The sequence below is a fragment of the Loxodonta africana genome, chromosome 7 (genome assembly GCF_030014295.1).
Source record: "Loxodonta africana isolate mLoxAfr1 chromosome 7, mLoxAfr1.hap2, whole genome shotgun sequence".
In the NCBI taxonomy this organism is placed as follows: domain Eukaryota; kingdom Metazoa; phylum Chordata; class Mammalia; order Proboscidea; family Elephantidae; genus Loxodonta; species Loxodonta africana.
Window position 1 is genome coordinate 47,619,338 of NC_087348.1, and position 16,269 is coordinate 47,635,606.

General features: G+C 43.1%; 1 protein-coding gene across 1 annotated transcript in view; it reads left to right on the forward strand.

Annotated features, from left to right (window-relative positions):
- PAMR1 (peptidase domain containing associated with muscle regeneration 1) overlaps positions 1–16,269 on the forward strand; it is a 94,887-nt gene that overhangs the window by 35,630 nt on the left and 42,988 nt on the right. The window contains exon 4 of the mRNA XM_003412280.4: positions 15,572–15,686. Within this exon, the coding sequence (XP_003412328.1) occupies positions 15,572–15,686 (115 nt within the window). The remainder of the gene's footprint in view (positions 1–15,571; positions 15,687–16,269) is intronic.

A 16,269-nucleotide genomic window follows, 5' to 3' on the forward strand; every position in this document is an offset into this window, starting at 1 on the left:
CATTGAGTCAATTCTGACTCATGATGACCTTCTAGGACAGAGTAGAACTGCCCCATAAAGTTTCCAAGGAGCAGCTGGTTAATTCAAACTGTTGACCTTTTGGTTAGCAACTGTAGCTCTTAACCACAGTGCCACCAGGCTTCCAAGGAAGATAGTCCAGGCAGAGGGAGCAGAGTGGTCAGGAGGTGAAAATGCAAGGTGTGTTCAGGGAAGTATGTGACATCAGGTGTAACTGGAGCAGAGTGGCAGTATTGAGGAGTGGTAGGAGGTGAGACTGGATAGGTAAGCAGGATCAGACTGTGGAAGGCATTGAATGCCAGGATTCAGATTTTGGACTTGGTACTGAGGTGATGGGCTGGGGTGTGCATTGACGTTTAATCAGGAGAGTAACATTTGACAGATAATTCTAGCAGCATATGGAGGATACTTAGGAGAGAAGTAAAGACTATATCCAAAGGTATCAGGAGTTTTATTTCAGTGGCTCAGGGGATCAAGAAGAGAGTCTTGATGTGAGAGAAACTTAAAGAAAGAGTTGACAGGACTTGAGGACCTGCCGAAGTAGGGATGAGGACTCTTAAGAGCTATTATATGACAGGAACTATGCTAAGCAATTCATGTACGATGTCTTATTAAGTCTGTACAACCACTCTATCAAGTAGGTACCAACCTTGCTACCGTTTTATAGATGATGAAATAGAGGCTCAGAGACATGAAGTAAGTTACCCAACAGCACATGTATAGAAAGGATGAAGCTCAGGGAAACGCAAGCCTGTGTGACTCCAGGGCCCTTTTTCTTAATAACAGTCCTACCCTACCTCCCACTGGTGAGTTCCTACGAATGGCCTCCATTTTGTCTGAAAAGTGGGAAGTGAAATCTCTGCTGAGAGCGGGAATGAGAGAGAAGCTGGAACTTGAGAGTACAAAAGGTTTGGGACAGCCATGTGGGGAACAAGAAAAGGCACCAGCTAGTGATAAGTTAAAGCATGTCCAAGCAAGACTGGGGACCAGTTGAAGCTGAAACTCATATGTAGGTGATGCAATCAGTATATTAGGACAGTTGCTCTCCAGTAGTGTGGCAACAGAGTGGTTGCAACCAGTCATTTAGTTGATCTAAGGTGTCATGAGGAGGGGGTCGCAATGGCTACTCCAAACGATTTGTGTCTTTCCACAATGTCTTTATTAGTTATTAGGCACACAGGTTCTTGGCTACCCCAGAGGCCAGAGATCTCAATTCACCAGGGGAAAGGAGAGGGAAAGCAAGCAGGCTTACTGCAAATGAGGACGGTGTTTGGGTGTTGTTGTTTTCAGGTCCAGGCCAACTCTCGACCACACTATCATTGACGGCTACGGTGTCAAATCAGCATCGATCCCTGAGAATCTCTTGTGGATTTCTATCACGTCTCTTGAGCACAAGGGCTTATTACCCCTTAGCACTCAATGTATGGCCAAAGCAATGTGTATTGGGTCAGGAATGAACTAAGAGTAAGCCCAGGCGAGCTGCCGCAGCCCACTGCTTCCTAACTCATTGAGTCTCGACCCTCAACATATGACCGAGATAGCAGAGCAACAAGAAATGCATATTAGACTAGGAGGAAGGTTGAGAGTAAGCTCAGGTGAGCTGCCTCAGCCCACTGCTTCCCGACCTCCTGGGCCATAGTCCTCAATGTATCACTGAGATGGGCAACGTCTCTAGGACTTGGGAGTAAGCTCGGGTGAGCTGCCACAGCCCACTGCTTCCCACTTAGCAACGTATTACCAAGTTGGCTCTTGTTATGACTCCGAGCAAAGCTGAGTCTTAGTGTCCCTTCTTTTATATACGTTGGAGCTCTTTGAGCCCGCTTGGTTGGTATTGATAAGTCCTTGTTTGTGACTTAGTTGGTCCCGGTGTCTTCTATTGATAAGGTTGTTTTTCTCCTCTAGGTTGCATCATCTTCTTTATTTCCTTTCTTCACATGTTGTTTGTTTCTACATTAACTTTCAGCTAGCTTGCTCTCCACACAAGGGCTGGCCAAGAGGTCCAGGTTGGGAAAGATGTGAAGTCAGAAAGAACCTAGTAGAGAAGATAGGACCTGGCGGTCTCAGTGAGGTGGGAAATCAGGCTTAGTGGTAATAAAGTCATGGAACATGTAATGAAATGGATTTTGTGTCGGAGAATAGGATTTCTAAGTTGAAGCTTTCCGAAGTGGCTGGTGACAGTGTGGTAATACATACTAGTCTAATTGGTTAGACTAGTTATGGTGGCCACGTGTAGGATCAAACAGGACTGGGTAAAGGCAACCAGTACTAACACCAGGCGTGGAGGCCAGAGAGCTTACTCTCTCATTCATTAATCCACCCATCCATTCAAAAAAAAGTTCTTGAATAGATGCTTGTAGGTGCTGGACACTGGTAGGTGCTGGACATACATCTTGGAACTTGCAGTTTAGAGGGAAGAGTCTAAAAAATTGGAATGTAGTCAATGCTATGAAATAAACAAACGGGGAATAATGGTCAGATTCTTATCTGATTCTGTGTTGGTTCAGTTATGGTTGTTTTGAAAGCCTCATTCCACGCAGTGCACATTATCACAGCCACAAGCATTTATGGAGTGTCTCCTATCAGCAGAGCACTGGGTGGTCACCAAGGGACACAATGAGCCCTCAAGGAGTTTGCAGTCCATTTATGGAACTAGAGCTTAACCATAAGAAGACATCAATAGGGTGTTATTAGGACATCACCTACACCTCATATTGACACTAAATGTAAAGGGAATTCATAAGAGGGAGAAATTCATTTCACTATTTGTTGAGTGGCTGCTCTGAGCTGGGCACTGCACTACTGCCCGTGTTAAGTGGGAGCTAACACTTGGGTGGATGTTCATGGTTGGAGCATGAGGCTGGAACCCCATGTCAATGCAAGCATTTACCCAGTAGATGGCGCCCAAATGATCCTTTCATCTTGAAGGAGGAGGGCTCCCTGCTGGGTACCATCTGAGGAGCCCTGGCATTTTTTCCTAAGAGCCTGAGAATGGAGGAGGAGTGATAGGCAATGCCAGGAAGGACCAAAATGGTTTTATATTCATGTTATAGAGCATTCAGCACTGAGCAGTCTCAGTAGCGCTTTCATTTGCTCATTGTCTTGACAATGTTTGTGATTATCAGTATTAACCTAACTCGTGACAGTCTTAAAATCCATTATGTGATTGCTTCATTCATAACCATTGGCTGGTTGTGTTAATCAGAAGAATCAGAGAAGGGCCTGAGGCCATTGAGCCCAGGAGAGGACTCGTTCATACCTTCCTGCACAGGAAAGGTTTACCAGGCTGAGTAATCCCAGAATATCCAGGCAACAAAAAGGAGCTGTTTCTGTCTTCTTTTCCCCGACTTTTAATTAAAAAAGATTTTAAATCTACAAAGAGTGGAAAGAATAATACACTCATATACTCTTTACCTAGTTCATCAATTATTATCATTTCCCACATCTGACTTTCTTCTTTCTCTTTCTCTACATTAAAGAAGAATTTTGATATTTTCCGTATTTCATAATCCTTTCTCATTATTTTTCTTTTTGATGCTCAAATTGTCCCAGTGTTGGCCAGTGAAAGCCTTCAGCCAGCTCCACCCCATCAGCCTTTGGGCACATCTTAGCTTTCTAGAGCCCAAAATGTTTCAAGTTCACCTTGACTTTCCATGCCCTGTTCTGGAATCAGCCATTTCTCCAAAGAACTCTTGGTTCCTGTTACTGGGAAGTGGTATTTAGGAACTGAGATATGGGTGCTGGCAGTGAGAGGCACTGATGTTTAAAGTCAAAATCAAGGCTTTACCCTAAAGCTTCTTGAACTGGGAAGTTGAGTTTTTAAGTGTAACTCCTCCACTGACCTCTCCTATAACTTCTGGAGTGGAGTTTATTTAACTTGGATCTCAGACTAAGTTTCTTAGCCACCAAAAAAGGATGAGCAATGAGAGGGCTGGAGAGTGACTCAGATGCCACACCTCTAGCTACCACTGCAGTGACCTTAACCTTTCAGTCCTTGAAGGATCTAGGGACTCTAAGTAGGTTAGGAAAGCAGCCCAGATGACAGAGAATTTATAGGGAGAAATTATGAGCCCTTAATACATTTCATCTTCATAGTCATATTTTAGATAAAGGCAGAGGAGCAGAGGAATTGGCTATAAGCCATGTCAAGAATGTTTGTGGGGCTAGGATATTGAGAGGGGAGGATGTGTATAGGCTGAACCCTGGGTCCAAACCAGGATTGGTAAGAATGAAATGAGCAAGAGTGAATTGGAGAGAGAAAGAAAAGAAAAAAAAAAGGCCAACAAAGCTGTGCTATTGACCTATAGAACTGTCCTCCTGGAGAACTGTGGAATCACCTGGGGCTATTGGAGTTACTGCAAACTGGCTTACCTTTTCATTCTACTCCTCCCTTTTGTGTTCTGACACTTCCAGGAAAACAGCAATGCCCAACTGGGTTTAAACTGGGGATGGTATTTCATGGTGGTTAATAGTCTGGGCATGGAACCAGTAGGACCTGGATTTGAATTCTGCTCCTTCCATGACTTTGAACAAAGTTGTTTAATTTTTGCAAACCTCAGTTTCTTCAGTTTAGAAACGGAGGTTGATGACTGTGGCTATTCACAGGGTTTTTATGAGGGTTAAGGGAAGTACTATCCATGAATCCCTTACTGTGGAGTCTGGTACATAGTAAAAACCAAGCCCGTTGCCGTTGTGTTGATTCCAACTCATAGCCACTCTGTAGGACAGAGTAGAACCACCCCATAGGGTTTCCAAGGCTGTAATCTTTACAGAAACAGACTGCCACATCTTTCTCCCGTGAATTGGCTGGTGGGTTTGAACCACTGACCTTCTGGTTAGCAGCCGAGCTCTTTTGGTACATAGTAATACTCAATAAATGGTGGCTGCTATTCTAATTACTAAACCAGAGCCTTTCTTTTTGTTTTCTTTGTAGAAAAATTTGTTAGCTATCTAGTTTTGTTATAACAGAAATACCACAAGTAGATGGCTTTAACAAACAGAAATTTATTCTCTTACAATTTAGGATGCTAAAAATCTGAATCCAAGGCGCCTGCTCTAGGGGCAGGCTTTCTCTCTCTGTTGGCTCTGGAGGAAGATCCTTATCTCCTTTCAACATTTGTGGTCCAGGCATTCCTTGGAGGTCTCCATGTGTCTTGTTATCGATCTTCCCCTGAATCTGAGAGGTTCTCAGCACAAGGACTCCAGGTCCAGAGGATGCTCTCCGTTCCTGGCTCTTCTTTCTTGGTGGTAGTGAAGTCCCTCTCTCTGCTTGCTTCTCTCTGCTTTTATCTCTTGTTTTAGAGTAGTCAAGGGCAGTGACTCAAGATACATTCTACCCTAATCCTACCTGATTAATATAACAAACATTATCCAATCCTCATTAACATGACCTAATCCTGCCTCAGAAACCCTGGTGGCGTAGTGGTTAAGTGCTGTGGCTGCTAACCAAAGGGTCAGCAGTTTGAATCCACCAGGTGCTCCTTGGTAACTCTGCGGGGCAGTTCTACTCTGTCCTATAGGGTTGCTATGAGTCGGAATCGACTTGACGGCACTGGGTTTTTTTTTTTTTAATCCTGCCTCATTAATTTAAGGGATAGCTCATTCCCAAATGGGACCATAACCACAGGCATGTTGCTATTGTTAGGTGCCATCCAGTAAGTTCCAACTCATAGTTACCTATGTACAACAGAACGAAACACTGCCTGGTCCTGTACCATCTGCATAGTCATTGTTATGCTCAAGCCCATTATGGCAGCCACTGTGTCAATCCATCTCATTGAGGCTCTTCTCTTTCACTGGCCCTCTGCTTTACCAAGCATGGTGTCTGTCATGGATTGAATTATGTCCTATGTCCCCCAAAAATGTGTGTATCAACTTGGTTAGGCCATGATTCCCAGTATTCTGTGGTGGTCCTCCATTTTAAAAGGATTAGGGTGGGGTTGTCACACCTTTACCAGGTCACATCCCTGATCCAATGTAAAGGGAGTTTTCCTAGGGTGTGGCCTGCACCACCTTTTATCTCTCAAGAGATAAAAGGAAAGGCAAGCAAGCAGATAGTTGGGGCTTCATACCGCCAAGAAAGCAGCACCAAGAGCAGAGTGTGTCTTTTGGACCTGGGGTCCCTGTGCCTGAGGAGCTCCTTGACCAGGGGAAGATTAATGACAAGGAATCTTCCTCCAGAGCTGACAGAGAAAGAAAGTTTTCCCTTGGAGCTGACACCATGAATTTGGACTTGTCACCTACAAGACTGTGAGAGAATACGTTTCTTTTTGTTAAAGCCATCCACTTGTGGTATTTCTGTTATAGCAGCACTAGATGACCAAGACAATGTCTTCCTTCAGAGATTCCTGATAACATGTCCAAAGTACGTGACACGAAGTCTTGTTGTCCTTGCTTCTAAGGAGCATTCTGGCTGTACTTTTTCCAAGACAAATTTTTTTGTTCTTCTGGCAGTCCATAGTATATTCAGTATTCTTTGCCAACACCATAATTCAAAGGCATCAATTCTTCTTTGGTTTTCCTTATTCATTGTCCAGCTTTTGCATGCATATGAGGTGACTGAAAATACCATGATTTGAGTCAGGTGCACCTTAGCCCTCAAGGGAACATCTTTGCTTTTTAGCACTTTAAAGAGGTCTTTTGCCAAAGATTTGCCCAATGCAATACATTGTTTGATTTCTTGACTGCTGCTTCCATGGGTGTTGATTTTGGATTCAAGTAAAATGAAATCCTTGACAACTTTGGTCTTCTCTCCATTTATCTTAATGTTGCTTATTGGTCCAGTTGTGAGGATTTTTTTTTATATTGAGGTGCAATCTACACTGAAGGCTGTGGTCTTTGATCTTCATCAGTAAGTGCTTCAACTTCTCTTCACTTTCAGCAACCAAGGTTGTGTTATCTGCATAACGAGGATTGTTAATGAGCCTTCCTCCAATCCCGATGCCCCGTTCTTCTTCATATAGTCCAGCATCTTGTATTATTTGCTCAGCATACAGATTGAATAAGTGTGGTGAAATGATACAACACTGATGCACACTTCTCCTGATTTTAATCCATGGAGTACCCCCTTGTTCTGTTTGAACAACTGACTCTTGGTCTATGTACAGGTTCCTCACGAGCACAGTTAAGTGTTCTGGAATTCACAATGTTATCCATAATTTGTTACGATCCACACAGTCGAATGCCTTTGCATAGTCGATAAAACACAGGTCAACATCTTTCTGGTATTCTCTGCTTTCAGCCAAGATCCATCTGACATCAGCAGTGATATCCCTTATTCCACATTCTTCTCTGAATTGAATTGAATTTCTGGTAGTTCCCTGTCAATATACTGCTGTAGCCATTTTTGAATGATCTTCAGCAAAATTTTACTTGCATGTGATATTGATGATCTTGTTCGATAATTTCCACATTCTGTTGGATCACTTTTCTTTGGAAAACACCTTCCTTTTATATCACAGACACACAGGCTAGGATTTAAAACACATCACCAAATGGAGGGCAACCACACAATACTGGGAATCATGGCCTAGCCAAGTTGATGCATATTTTTTGGGGTCACAATTCAATCCCTGACAGAAAACAATAAAGGGCCAGAGAGGAAAAATAGTAACAGAATTCCTTAAGAGACAAGAGAATATATACTGGACATGAGGAGGTAGTCTTCCCAGAACTCATATTGTATGATAAATTACATTTTATATTTTACATGCTGAAGCTCTTTGACTCCATGGAATTAATGCTTTAACCTTTACAGAGGGTTTTATGTTGTCAAAGTACTCATCAATCAGAGCACGGTTAGGATGTGGAGGACATGAAAGACCTTTTCTCCTGCTGAAACAATAAGAAATTATTGGTTAAACCAAACTAAATCATGAATTTCTTTTAAACCATCAAATATCTGTGAAATCTAAGAGAATTAATCTCCAGAAGGATGTGTTCTTCCTGGAAGAGTAAGGGATCCCTGATGCTTTCATACCTGGGGCCAATGCTGAAGTTGGGGACAGAGCAGACCAAGGAGTGGACCTGCCAAAATTTTGATGAACCTGTGGGCTGATCTGTTAAACTTAAATGTGGAGAATTCCCCAAAACAAAGACAATCCACTCTACTAAGTTGTTCTCTTAAGTGAACTATTGCTAAGCAAGTAGAGGCTGGAGTGAGGGTAGAAAGTGCTCGGCTGTTAACTGAAAGGTTGGCAGTTTGAACCCACCAGCCACTCCATAGGAGAAAGATGTGGCAGTATGCTTCCGTAAAGATTTACAGCATTGGAAACCCTATAGGGCAGTTCTACTTTGTCCTATAGGGTTGCTAGGGGTCAGAATTGATTCAATGACAAAGGGTTTGCTTTTGTTTTTTTCTACAGGGATTATCACCTCAGTCCAGTTTAACGCCTCATTGATCAAATTGATTAGTCCTTTATCCTACCTGCCTAATGGAAGAAAGGATATTACCACTCAAGGGAAAATATTTATTTACTGTTGTGAATAAGCAAGAGAATGTGACCACAGTTAAGAGAAAAATTAGTCAAAAGAAGCAGTCACGGATGACCCAAATCTTAGAATTATCAGACAAGGGCTTTTAAATAACTTTTAAATAAATATTTTAAAGAATCTACAGGAAAAGATGATTGTAATGAATGAAGAGGTGAGGAATTTCAGGAGAGATTTGAAAACTGTTAAAAAAAGAACCAAGTGGAACCCTGGAATTGAAAAATACAGGATCTGAAGTAAAAAATTTATTTGAGGGATTAACAGCAGATTGGTCACAACAGAAGAAAAGGATCAGGGAATTTAAAGAGAAGTTAATAGAAATCAATTAAACTGAAGCACAGAGGAAAAAGATCGAAAGCATCAGCAATCTAAATTCTTTGTCCTCCCCTAGCCCAGACACTACCTTTTGAATTGGATTAGCGGAACTATTGTCAGTGTGTGTTCTGTGAAGATCCTGGCAATTTAGTGAAGGAGAGACTTTTCTGCAGTGATGTGGCAGACACTCTGCCTGCTGGGTTTATGATACAGTTGTGATACACATGCATATATTTGCTGTACAACCCTTTCAACTGAATGGACTGACCATTTGCTGTGGGGGGTGGTGCTTTAAAAAATGGTTTAACTGGGCAGGAAGATGTTTGAATTGATCTTTTTGAAATTTAATTTAACACTTGATTCATTCGGTTAACAATATAGCACCTAACTGATACACGTGAAGATGTGAATGGGGAAAGCAAACAATTAAATAAGAGACTATTATAAGATGGTGAATTGCCCGGGTTATATGTAAAAGCACAAGGTGGCCTTGTAGAGTTACTCCTGGATCTCCAGATGTTCCTGGTGAAGACCTAAACCCCTCATAATAGCCAACACTTCATACTTACTGTTAACCAGGCATTGTTCTAAGTACTGTCATGGACTGACTCATTTAATTCTCATCACAGCCATTTTATAGGTGAGGAAACTGAGGCCCAGAGGGCTTAAACAACTTTTCTGCTGTCATACAGCTGTAAGTGGCAGAGCCAAGATGCAAATTCAGAAATCAGGCCTCAGAGTCCAGGCGCTTATCCTCTACACTGAACTGCCTATTGACATATGAAGCATTTGGAGTCCTCATTCCAAGTGCCTCTCCGAGGATCTGCTATTTAGCTCATGTATGAAAGGGCACACCTGAGCAGGTCATGTGAGGATGAGCGTACCATGTGGCAGGTACCAGCCTCCTTCTTGGCCAGGCACATGGGCCATCTCTCATGTCATCATCTAGCCTTTGTTCTGCCATCACTGTCTGGGCTGTTGGGCCTAATGGGTAGAAGGTTCTAGCTAGTAATGAGATGAGGCTATTATGAGTCCTGGAGAGGCTGGGTCTCAAACTGGGCTGTCCCTTGTGATTCTTGGGCCAAAGGTAGTCAGTATCTCAGCTCCAGACAAGACCCAAGAAAAATAACAATCTTAATTACCATTTACTGAATACTTTTGCTGTACCAGGCGCTATACTAAGTGCTGTATGTACAATATCTATCTCATTTAATCCTTAAAAAGAATAAAAAACAAAAACCAAAAAAACCCTGTGGGGGTAGGTACTGCTATTATTCTCATTTTCAAATGAGGAAACTGAGGCTCTGAATTTCTAGTGAGCTTTAGGGTCACATAGCCAATAAATGGCTGAAGTGAGATTCAGACCCAGTCTGGCTTCCCAGGCTGACCCTTAATACTGTACAGTCGCCCCCTGAGTGATCTTTGAAGGAGGAAATGAAATGGAAGTGGCTCTCCCTGTCTGAATGCTTTTTTTCTAGTCCTCCTTTTCTTTCTAAGACAAAAGATTAAAAAAAAAAAAAAAAGCCCCAAAACCAAAAACAGCCAACCACTTCTCAAAAGCATGTTGTGTCTCTCTCCCACCTCTTCCCCACTCCTGGTGCTGGCAATGAGATTTTTGTCTGAATGCTGGAGGTGTTCATCCTTCTTGGGAACCTTCCAACTCTCTTACTGGTTTAGGCATTAAGGAAGATTTCTTCTCAACTCTCTAGAAGCAGGGTCTATCCAGCTATCCTTCCTGTTTTGGGCCTGTAGCAATCAGGGAGGCGAGGTGTTGGAGATGAATCTAGGATTTGAGAGCTCAGGTGGTGGTCTCACCTCGTGACAGACCCCTCCCCTTTTCACACACGTAAACACATGCACACACACATGCTCACATGCACACACTCACATACTCACCTGCTCACACGCATTTACACACACACACAGTCTCATCCCACCTCCCCTGCAGAAGCATTGTTAGGATATCCAAGCACGCCTTCTGGGCCCTTTGCCCGCTCTGGCCTTTCAGACTCAGGACCACCTGCTTGGTTGGCCAGTGGCACTTCCTTGGCAGGGCCACTCTGCTGTGTTCACTGTTCTGCTCTGGACAGAGAGGTGTAGTTTGTCTGCCCTGTACCCTGGCCCGCCAAAACCTCGAGGAGAGACGGGAGTGGACTGGGAACTAAAGGAGTCCTTGATGTGGGCAGGCGGGAGGCTCTCTCCTGCTCTTCCTCTTTGCGTAACACTCCTTTCCCCAAGCACATTTCCAAGAAGGGGCCTCTTTGTCTCTGGTTGGTTGGAAGCTGTCCCCATCTTGAGGCCAAGTCTGCCCTCCTGACGGTAAGAAGGAACAACATTACGAAGATCCGAGGTGCTACATGTGCTCCGGAATCCTGAGGACTTCCGGAGGGAGCTCCTGGGCCTGCAGGAACGAGTGGTCCTGCATTGCATATGGCTGGACATGAGACCCTGGAGCTGGTCAAAGCTGACTGGCCCTTCCAAGGAGGCTGCTCCCCCTGGATTTGGGGGAGGGGCCCAGAGACCCTGCTGTCTGATTAGACTTCCATATGGAAGGAAGAAGCCGGAAGCAGGACTGGCAGCATTTGCTGCTGGTTCTAACTTGGGGTCCCTCACAGGAGGTTTGCTGAGGGAGCCAGGATTTAACACCTTGCAGGCTGGGAACCTGCCAGTCCCTGAGGGGTGGAGGCTGTGCAGAAAGACTGCTTTTTTTGTCTCTCACACCCAGCGTATCACTTCCGTAGCCCTGTGGTAGATGAGCAGATGGGGGTGATGAGGGGTGTGAGGTGTGCAGGAAGAAGGAACGTGCACTTAAAAACGAGGGGGGCATAAAGATTAAATATATCTCATTCGGAGGTGGAAAAATCTTGTTGCTTCAGAATGGAGTGGAAGAGGGCTGGGGCAGGAAGCCCATAAGGCAGTTTAATGTACCAGTGAAGACCCAGTATTGGTACTAGATCCAAATTCAAATCCCTGCTCTGCCATTGTTGTTACAACAGCTAACATGTATCGATTTTGCTGCTAAGGACTTTCTATGCATAATCTTATTTAAGCCTCACAAAACCATACGGAATAGTGGTACTTTTATTCCCATTAGACTCAGGTTGACTGAGGTTCTGAGAAATGAAGTAACTTGCCCAAGGCTTCAGAGCTAGTGGGGATAAAGCTGGGTCTCAAACCAAAGGCAGGCAGACTCACTCCCGAGTCCCTGTTCTTAACCACTGCCTTACAGAGCCTTCTCAGTTCCTTTCCGTCCCTCCATAGTGTTTCACACAAGGGAAGTGGAGAGAGGAGTGTTGTTTACCTACGTTTCTTGTGAGGATTAAACGTGGTGATATTTGTAAAGCTTTTAGCACAGTACTTGGCCTACAATAACAACATTATTCATTCATTCAGAAAATATTTATTATATGCTAGGCTATGAGTCGGAATCGACTCGACGGCACTGGGTTTTGCTGGGTTTTAGGTAACATTCTAGGCGTACATGCTAGACAAGATGCCAGCTCTAGCATAAGGAGTAAACGAGTAAGATAGTATCATGGATTGAATTGTGTCCCCCCAAGATATCTGTCAACTTGGCTAGGTCATGATTCCCTTGTATGATTGTCTACCATTTTATCTTCTGATGGGATTTCTCTATATCTTGTACACCCTATCACTATGATGTAATAAAATGGATTAGCAGCAGTTATACTGATGAGGTCTACAAGAGTAGGTAGTGTCTTAAGCCAATCTCTTTCGAAATACAAAAGAGAGAAGTAAGCAGAGAGACACAGGGACTTCATACCACCAAGAAAGCAGTGTTGGGAGCAGAGTGCATCCTTTGGACCTGAGGTTCCTGCACTGAGATTCTCCCAGACCAAAGGAAGGCTGATGACAGGGACCTTCCTCCAGAGCCGACAGAGAGAGGGCCTTCCCCTGGAGCTGGCACCCCGAGTTCAGATTTCCAGCCTACTGGATTGTGAGACAATGGACTTCTCTTTGTTGAAGTCATCCACTTGTGCTATTTCTGTTATAGCAGCACTAGATGACTAAGACAGACAGATAGATAGCTGCTTTTGAGTCGACTCCGACTCACAGTGACCCTGTGTATAATGAACAAAATGTTGCCTGTTCCTATATCATCTTCATGATTGCCAGCATGTTTAAGTCCACCATTTGGGCTATTGTGCCAATCTGTCTCACCAAGAGTCTCCCTCACCCTCACTGGTCCTCTACTTCATCAAACATGGTATCTTCCTCTAGTGATTGACCTTTCCTGATAATGTGTCTGCAGCAAGTCGGACAACGTTCTATCGTGACTACAAAATTTTCATTGACTAATTTTTGGAAGCAGATCACCAGACCTTTCTTCCTAGTCTGTCTTAGTCTGGAAGCTCCACTGAAACCTATTCATCATGGGTGACCCTGCTGGTATTTGAAATACCAGTGACATAGCTTCCAGTATCACAATAACATGCAAGCCACCACAGTACGACAAACTGACAGATGAGTGGTAGAAGCAAGTAAGCTAGATAATTTCAAATGGTGATAAGTTTAGGAAGAAAATTAAACAGAGTAATGACAGTGACTGTGGAAATGTGAGGGGTGACTTTAGTTGGATGGTCAAGGAGAGCCTCTTTGAAAGTGGCAGTTGAGCTTAATTCCCAAAGGAGGGAGCTAGCCTCCTGGAGATGTGGAGCAATCGAGCCTTCTAAGTTAAGGAAACAGCAAGTGCAAGGCCTGGTGTTGGGAACAGAACTGGAACAGAATGAACAAGCAGATCAGTGGCAATCAGGCAGAGGGTAGATCTGGGCAGATGAGACAGGGCCTTGAAGATCATAGAAAGGCATTTGCATTAGACGGCCTTAATCAAGGGAGTAGTGGGATCAAGGAGTCCCTGGGTTGTGCAGATGGTTAATATGCTTGGCTGCTAACCAGAAAGTTAGCATTTTGAGTCTACCTAGAGTTGCCTTTGAAGAAAGGTCTGGCCATCTTCTGAAACATCAGCCATTGAAAGCCCTGTGGAGCACATTTCCACTCTGGCACACGTGAAGGTCACTGTGAATCAGAGTTGGCTTGATAGCAACTTTTTTTTTTTAAATGTGATCTAATTTATTTATTTAAAAGGTGGCTTTGGCTTCTGTGTCAAGAATAGAATGTTGGTGGACAAGAATGGACAAGGAGCCTAGGATTCCAGAGAGAAAGATGTTGGAGAATAGGGCTAGGCAAGAGCCCCAAATGGAAAATAATGGATGATGCTTCCCATGGGTAAAGCACAGCAACAACAATAAAAATCTTAGTGGAGAGACGAATTGTACAACCCAGCAGTAATTTAAGCAAAAATAACAAGCCTCAGATCTGACGGCTTGTCAAAAGTGGAGTTTGAGCTTGTTTCCTAACATTGTAGAAATATTTCTGCCATGATCCTGCCATCCTATAGGGTTTTATACTTTTTCCAGAGTTAATTGAATATAACAGCATTTCCAGAGTTTATGATGCCAAACTGAATTTCTGTATAGAACAGGGTCAACAAACTTTTTCTGAAAAGGCCAGATGGTGAATATTTTAGGCTTTGCAAGCTGTATGGTCTCTGTCACAACTACTCAGCTGCTGTTATGGCGTGAAAGCAGCTATGGACACTGCAGAAATGAATAGACGTGGTTGTGTTCTAATAAAGCTTTATTTAAAAAACAAACAGTGGGCCACATTTGGCCTATGAATTATAGTTTGCCAATCCCTGGCATAGAGTATCATTTATTTACATGATTAAAACTAATTTTTTTCTACAAGCCACATCAAGACATTTTTCCATACTCTTTTGTAAAAGAGTTCATCTTGCATACTTGTGTTTGGCTTAAAACTAGAAGCTATGATATAATTTGAAGACTTCCCAGATCAGGCATTTTCAGATCTTAGGAATTCCTTGAGGGTGCCTCAGGGGACCAAGGTGAGAATGAGGTTGAATGGAAGGCTTTGGGCCCCTGCTTCTGCTTTAACCTTGAGCCCTTCTTTGATCCATATTTCTTTTTTTTTTATTGATGGTTTTCATAAGAGTTTATTTGAAAAAAAGAGGTTGGAATCTATAAAAAAAATATAAAAATTGTAATTCTACCCCAATTAGTTGGGAATAACCTCTCCCTACCAGTGTCATGCATTAAAGAGGCACTTATTATATAATTGTTCATAGAACAAATATATAAAATTTCTACCTGGATATTGGGAGTCACAGCAAAGAGGTGCTTTGGGGGTATATTTGTGGGGTAGATGGTATACAGAGAACACAGAGCAAAGGGTCTTATGAAGATTTAGACTTCTAACAAAGACTACAGTGTTCCCCAGAGCAGAGCTATGGGGTGAGAGGGCAGTGTAGGCTACTTTCTGAGCCCTCTAAGGTGGAGGCAGCAGGCTGGCATTGGGTAGTCTTGGAGAGGCAGGATGATACAGTGACTTGGATTTCACATTCAGAAACAGCTCAGTTTGAATCTCTCCTCTGTCACTTAGTAGCTGGACAAGTTATTTATTCAACTCTCTGATGATCTGTTTTCCCAGTTGGAAAACTTTGATAATACTACTTCCCTTCCCAAGCTGCTGGGTGGATTAAATACATTAACCTATGAAAATAGCCTATCACAATGTCAAGTACTTGAAAAACATTACTTTCCTTCTTCATTTTGTTCTAGGGGTATTGGATGAGCTCAAAGGCTTTCTGAGACCTTCTCTTCTTTCCTGTTAACTCCAGTCTCCATGTTCCAATCTTGTCTTCTCTTCTCAGGATGTGGCCAGGTTCTGCGAGTCCCAAAAGGTCAGATTTTGCTGGAGAGCTACCCCCTAAATGCTCACTGCGAATGGACCATTCATGCCAAACCTGGGTTTAACATCCAACTAAGGTAAGGGGCTGGGGCTAGAATAACATCCAACTAAGGTAAGTGGCTGGGGCCAGAATAATACCAACTAAGGTAAGGGGCTGAAGTTAGAAGGAAACACAGTAATGGGATTGAGGGCCCTGGATCCTAGTGATCAAGGGCTAGCCATAAGGACTTTATTCTTAAAAGCAGAAAAAGTGTCTGGGAGCCCTTTTCTTTACTTCTCAATGATTCGTTGATGGAAGCCCTGATTAAAACTACAGCCAATTAAATCCTTGTCATTTACCGTCTGCAACACTGAAGGCTCAAATGTTCTTGACCCAAGGATAATACCAACAAAGCAAAATACTGAGAGCCATCTATTTATCTACAAATATTTAACACAAGTCTTCCTATTCGCCCAACATTAGACTGGGATCCATGGGAGATATGTGAAGAAATAAAAGCACAAGTATAGCCTTCAAGGAATTTGTAGTCTAGATTTGGGTTTATGCTTATTATAGATCTTTTAATTGCTACTCTCAGAAAATGATATCCACTCTTACAACAAATAAACCAATTCTCTCACTTGTGTAGAAAATATAAACCATTTCTTCTTATGGTGTTT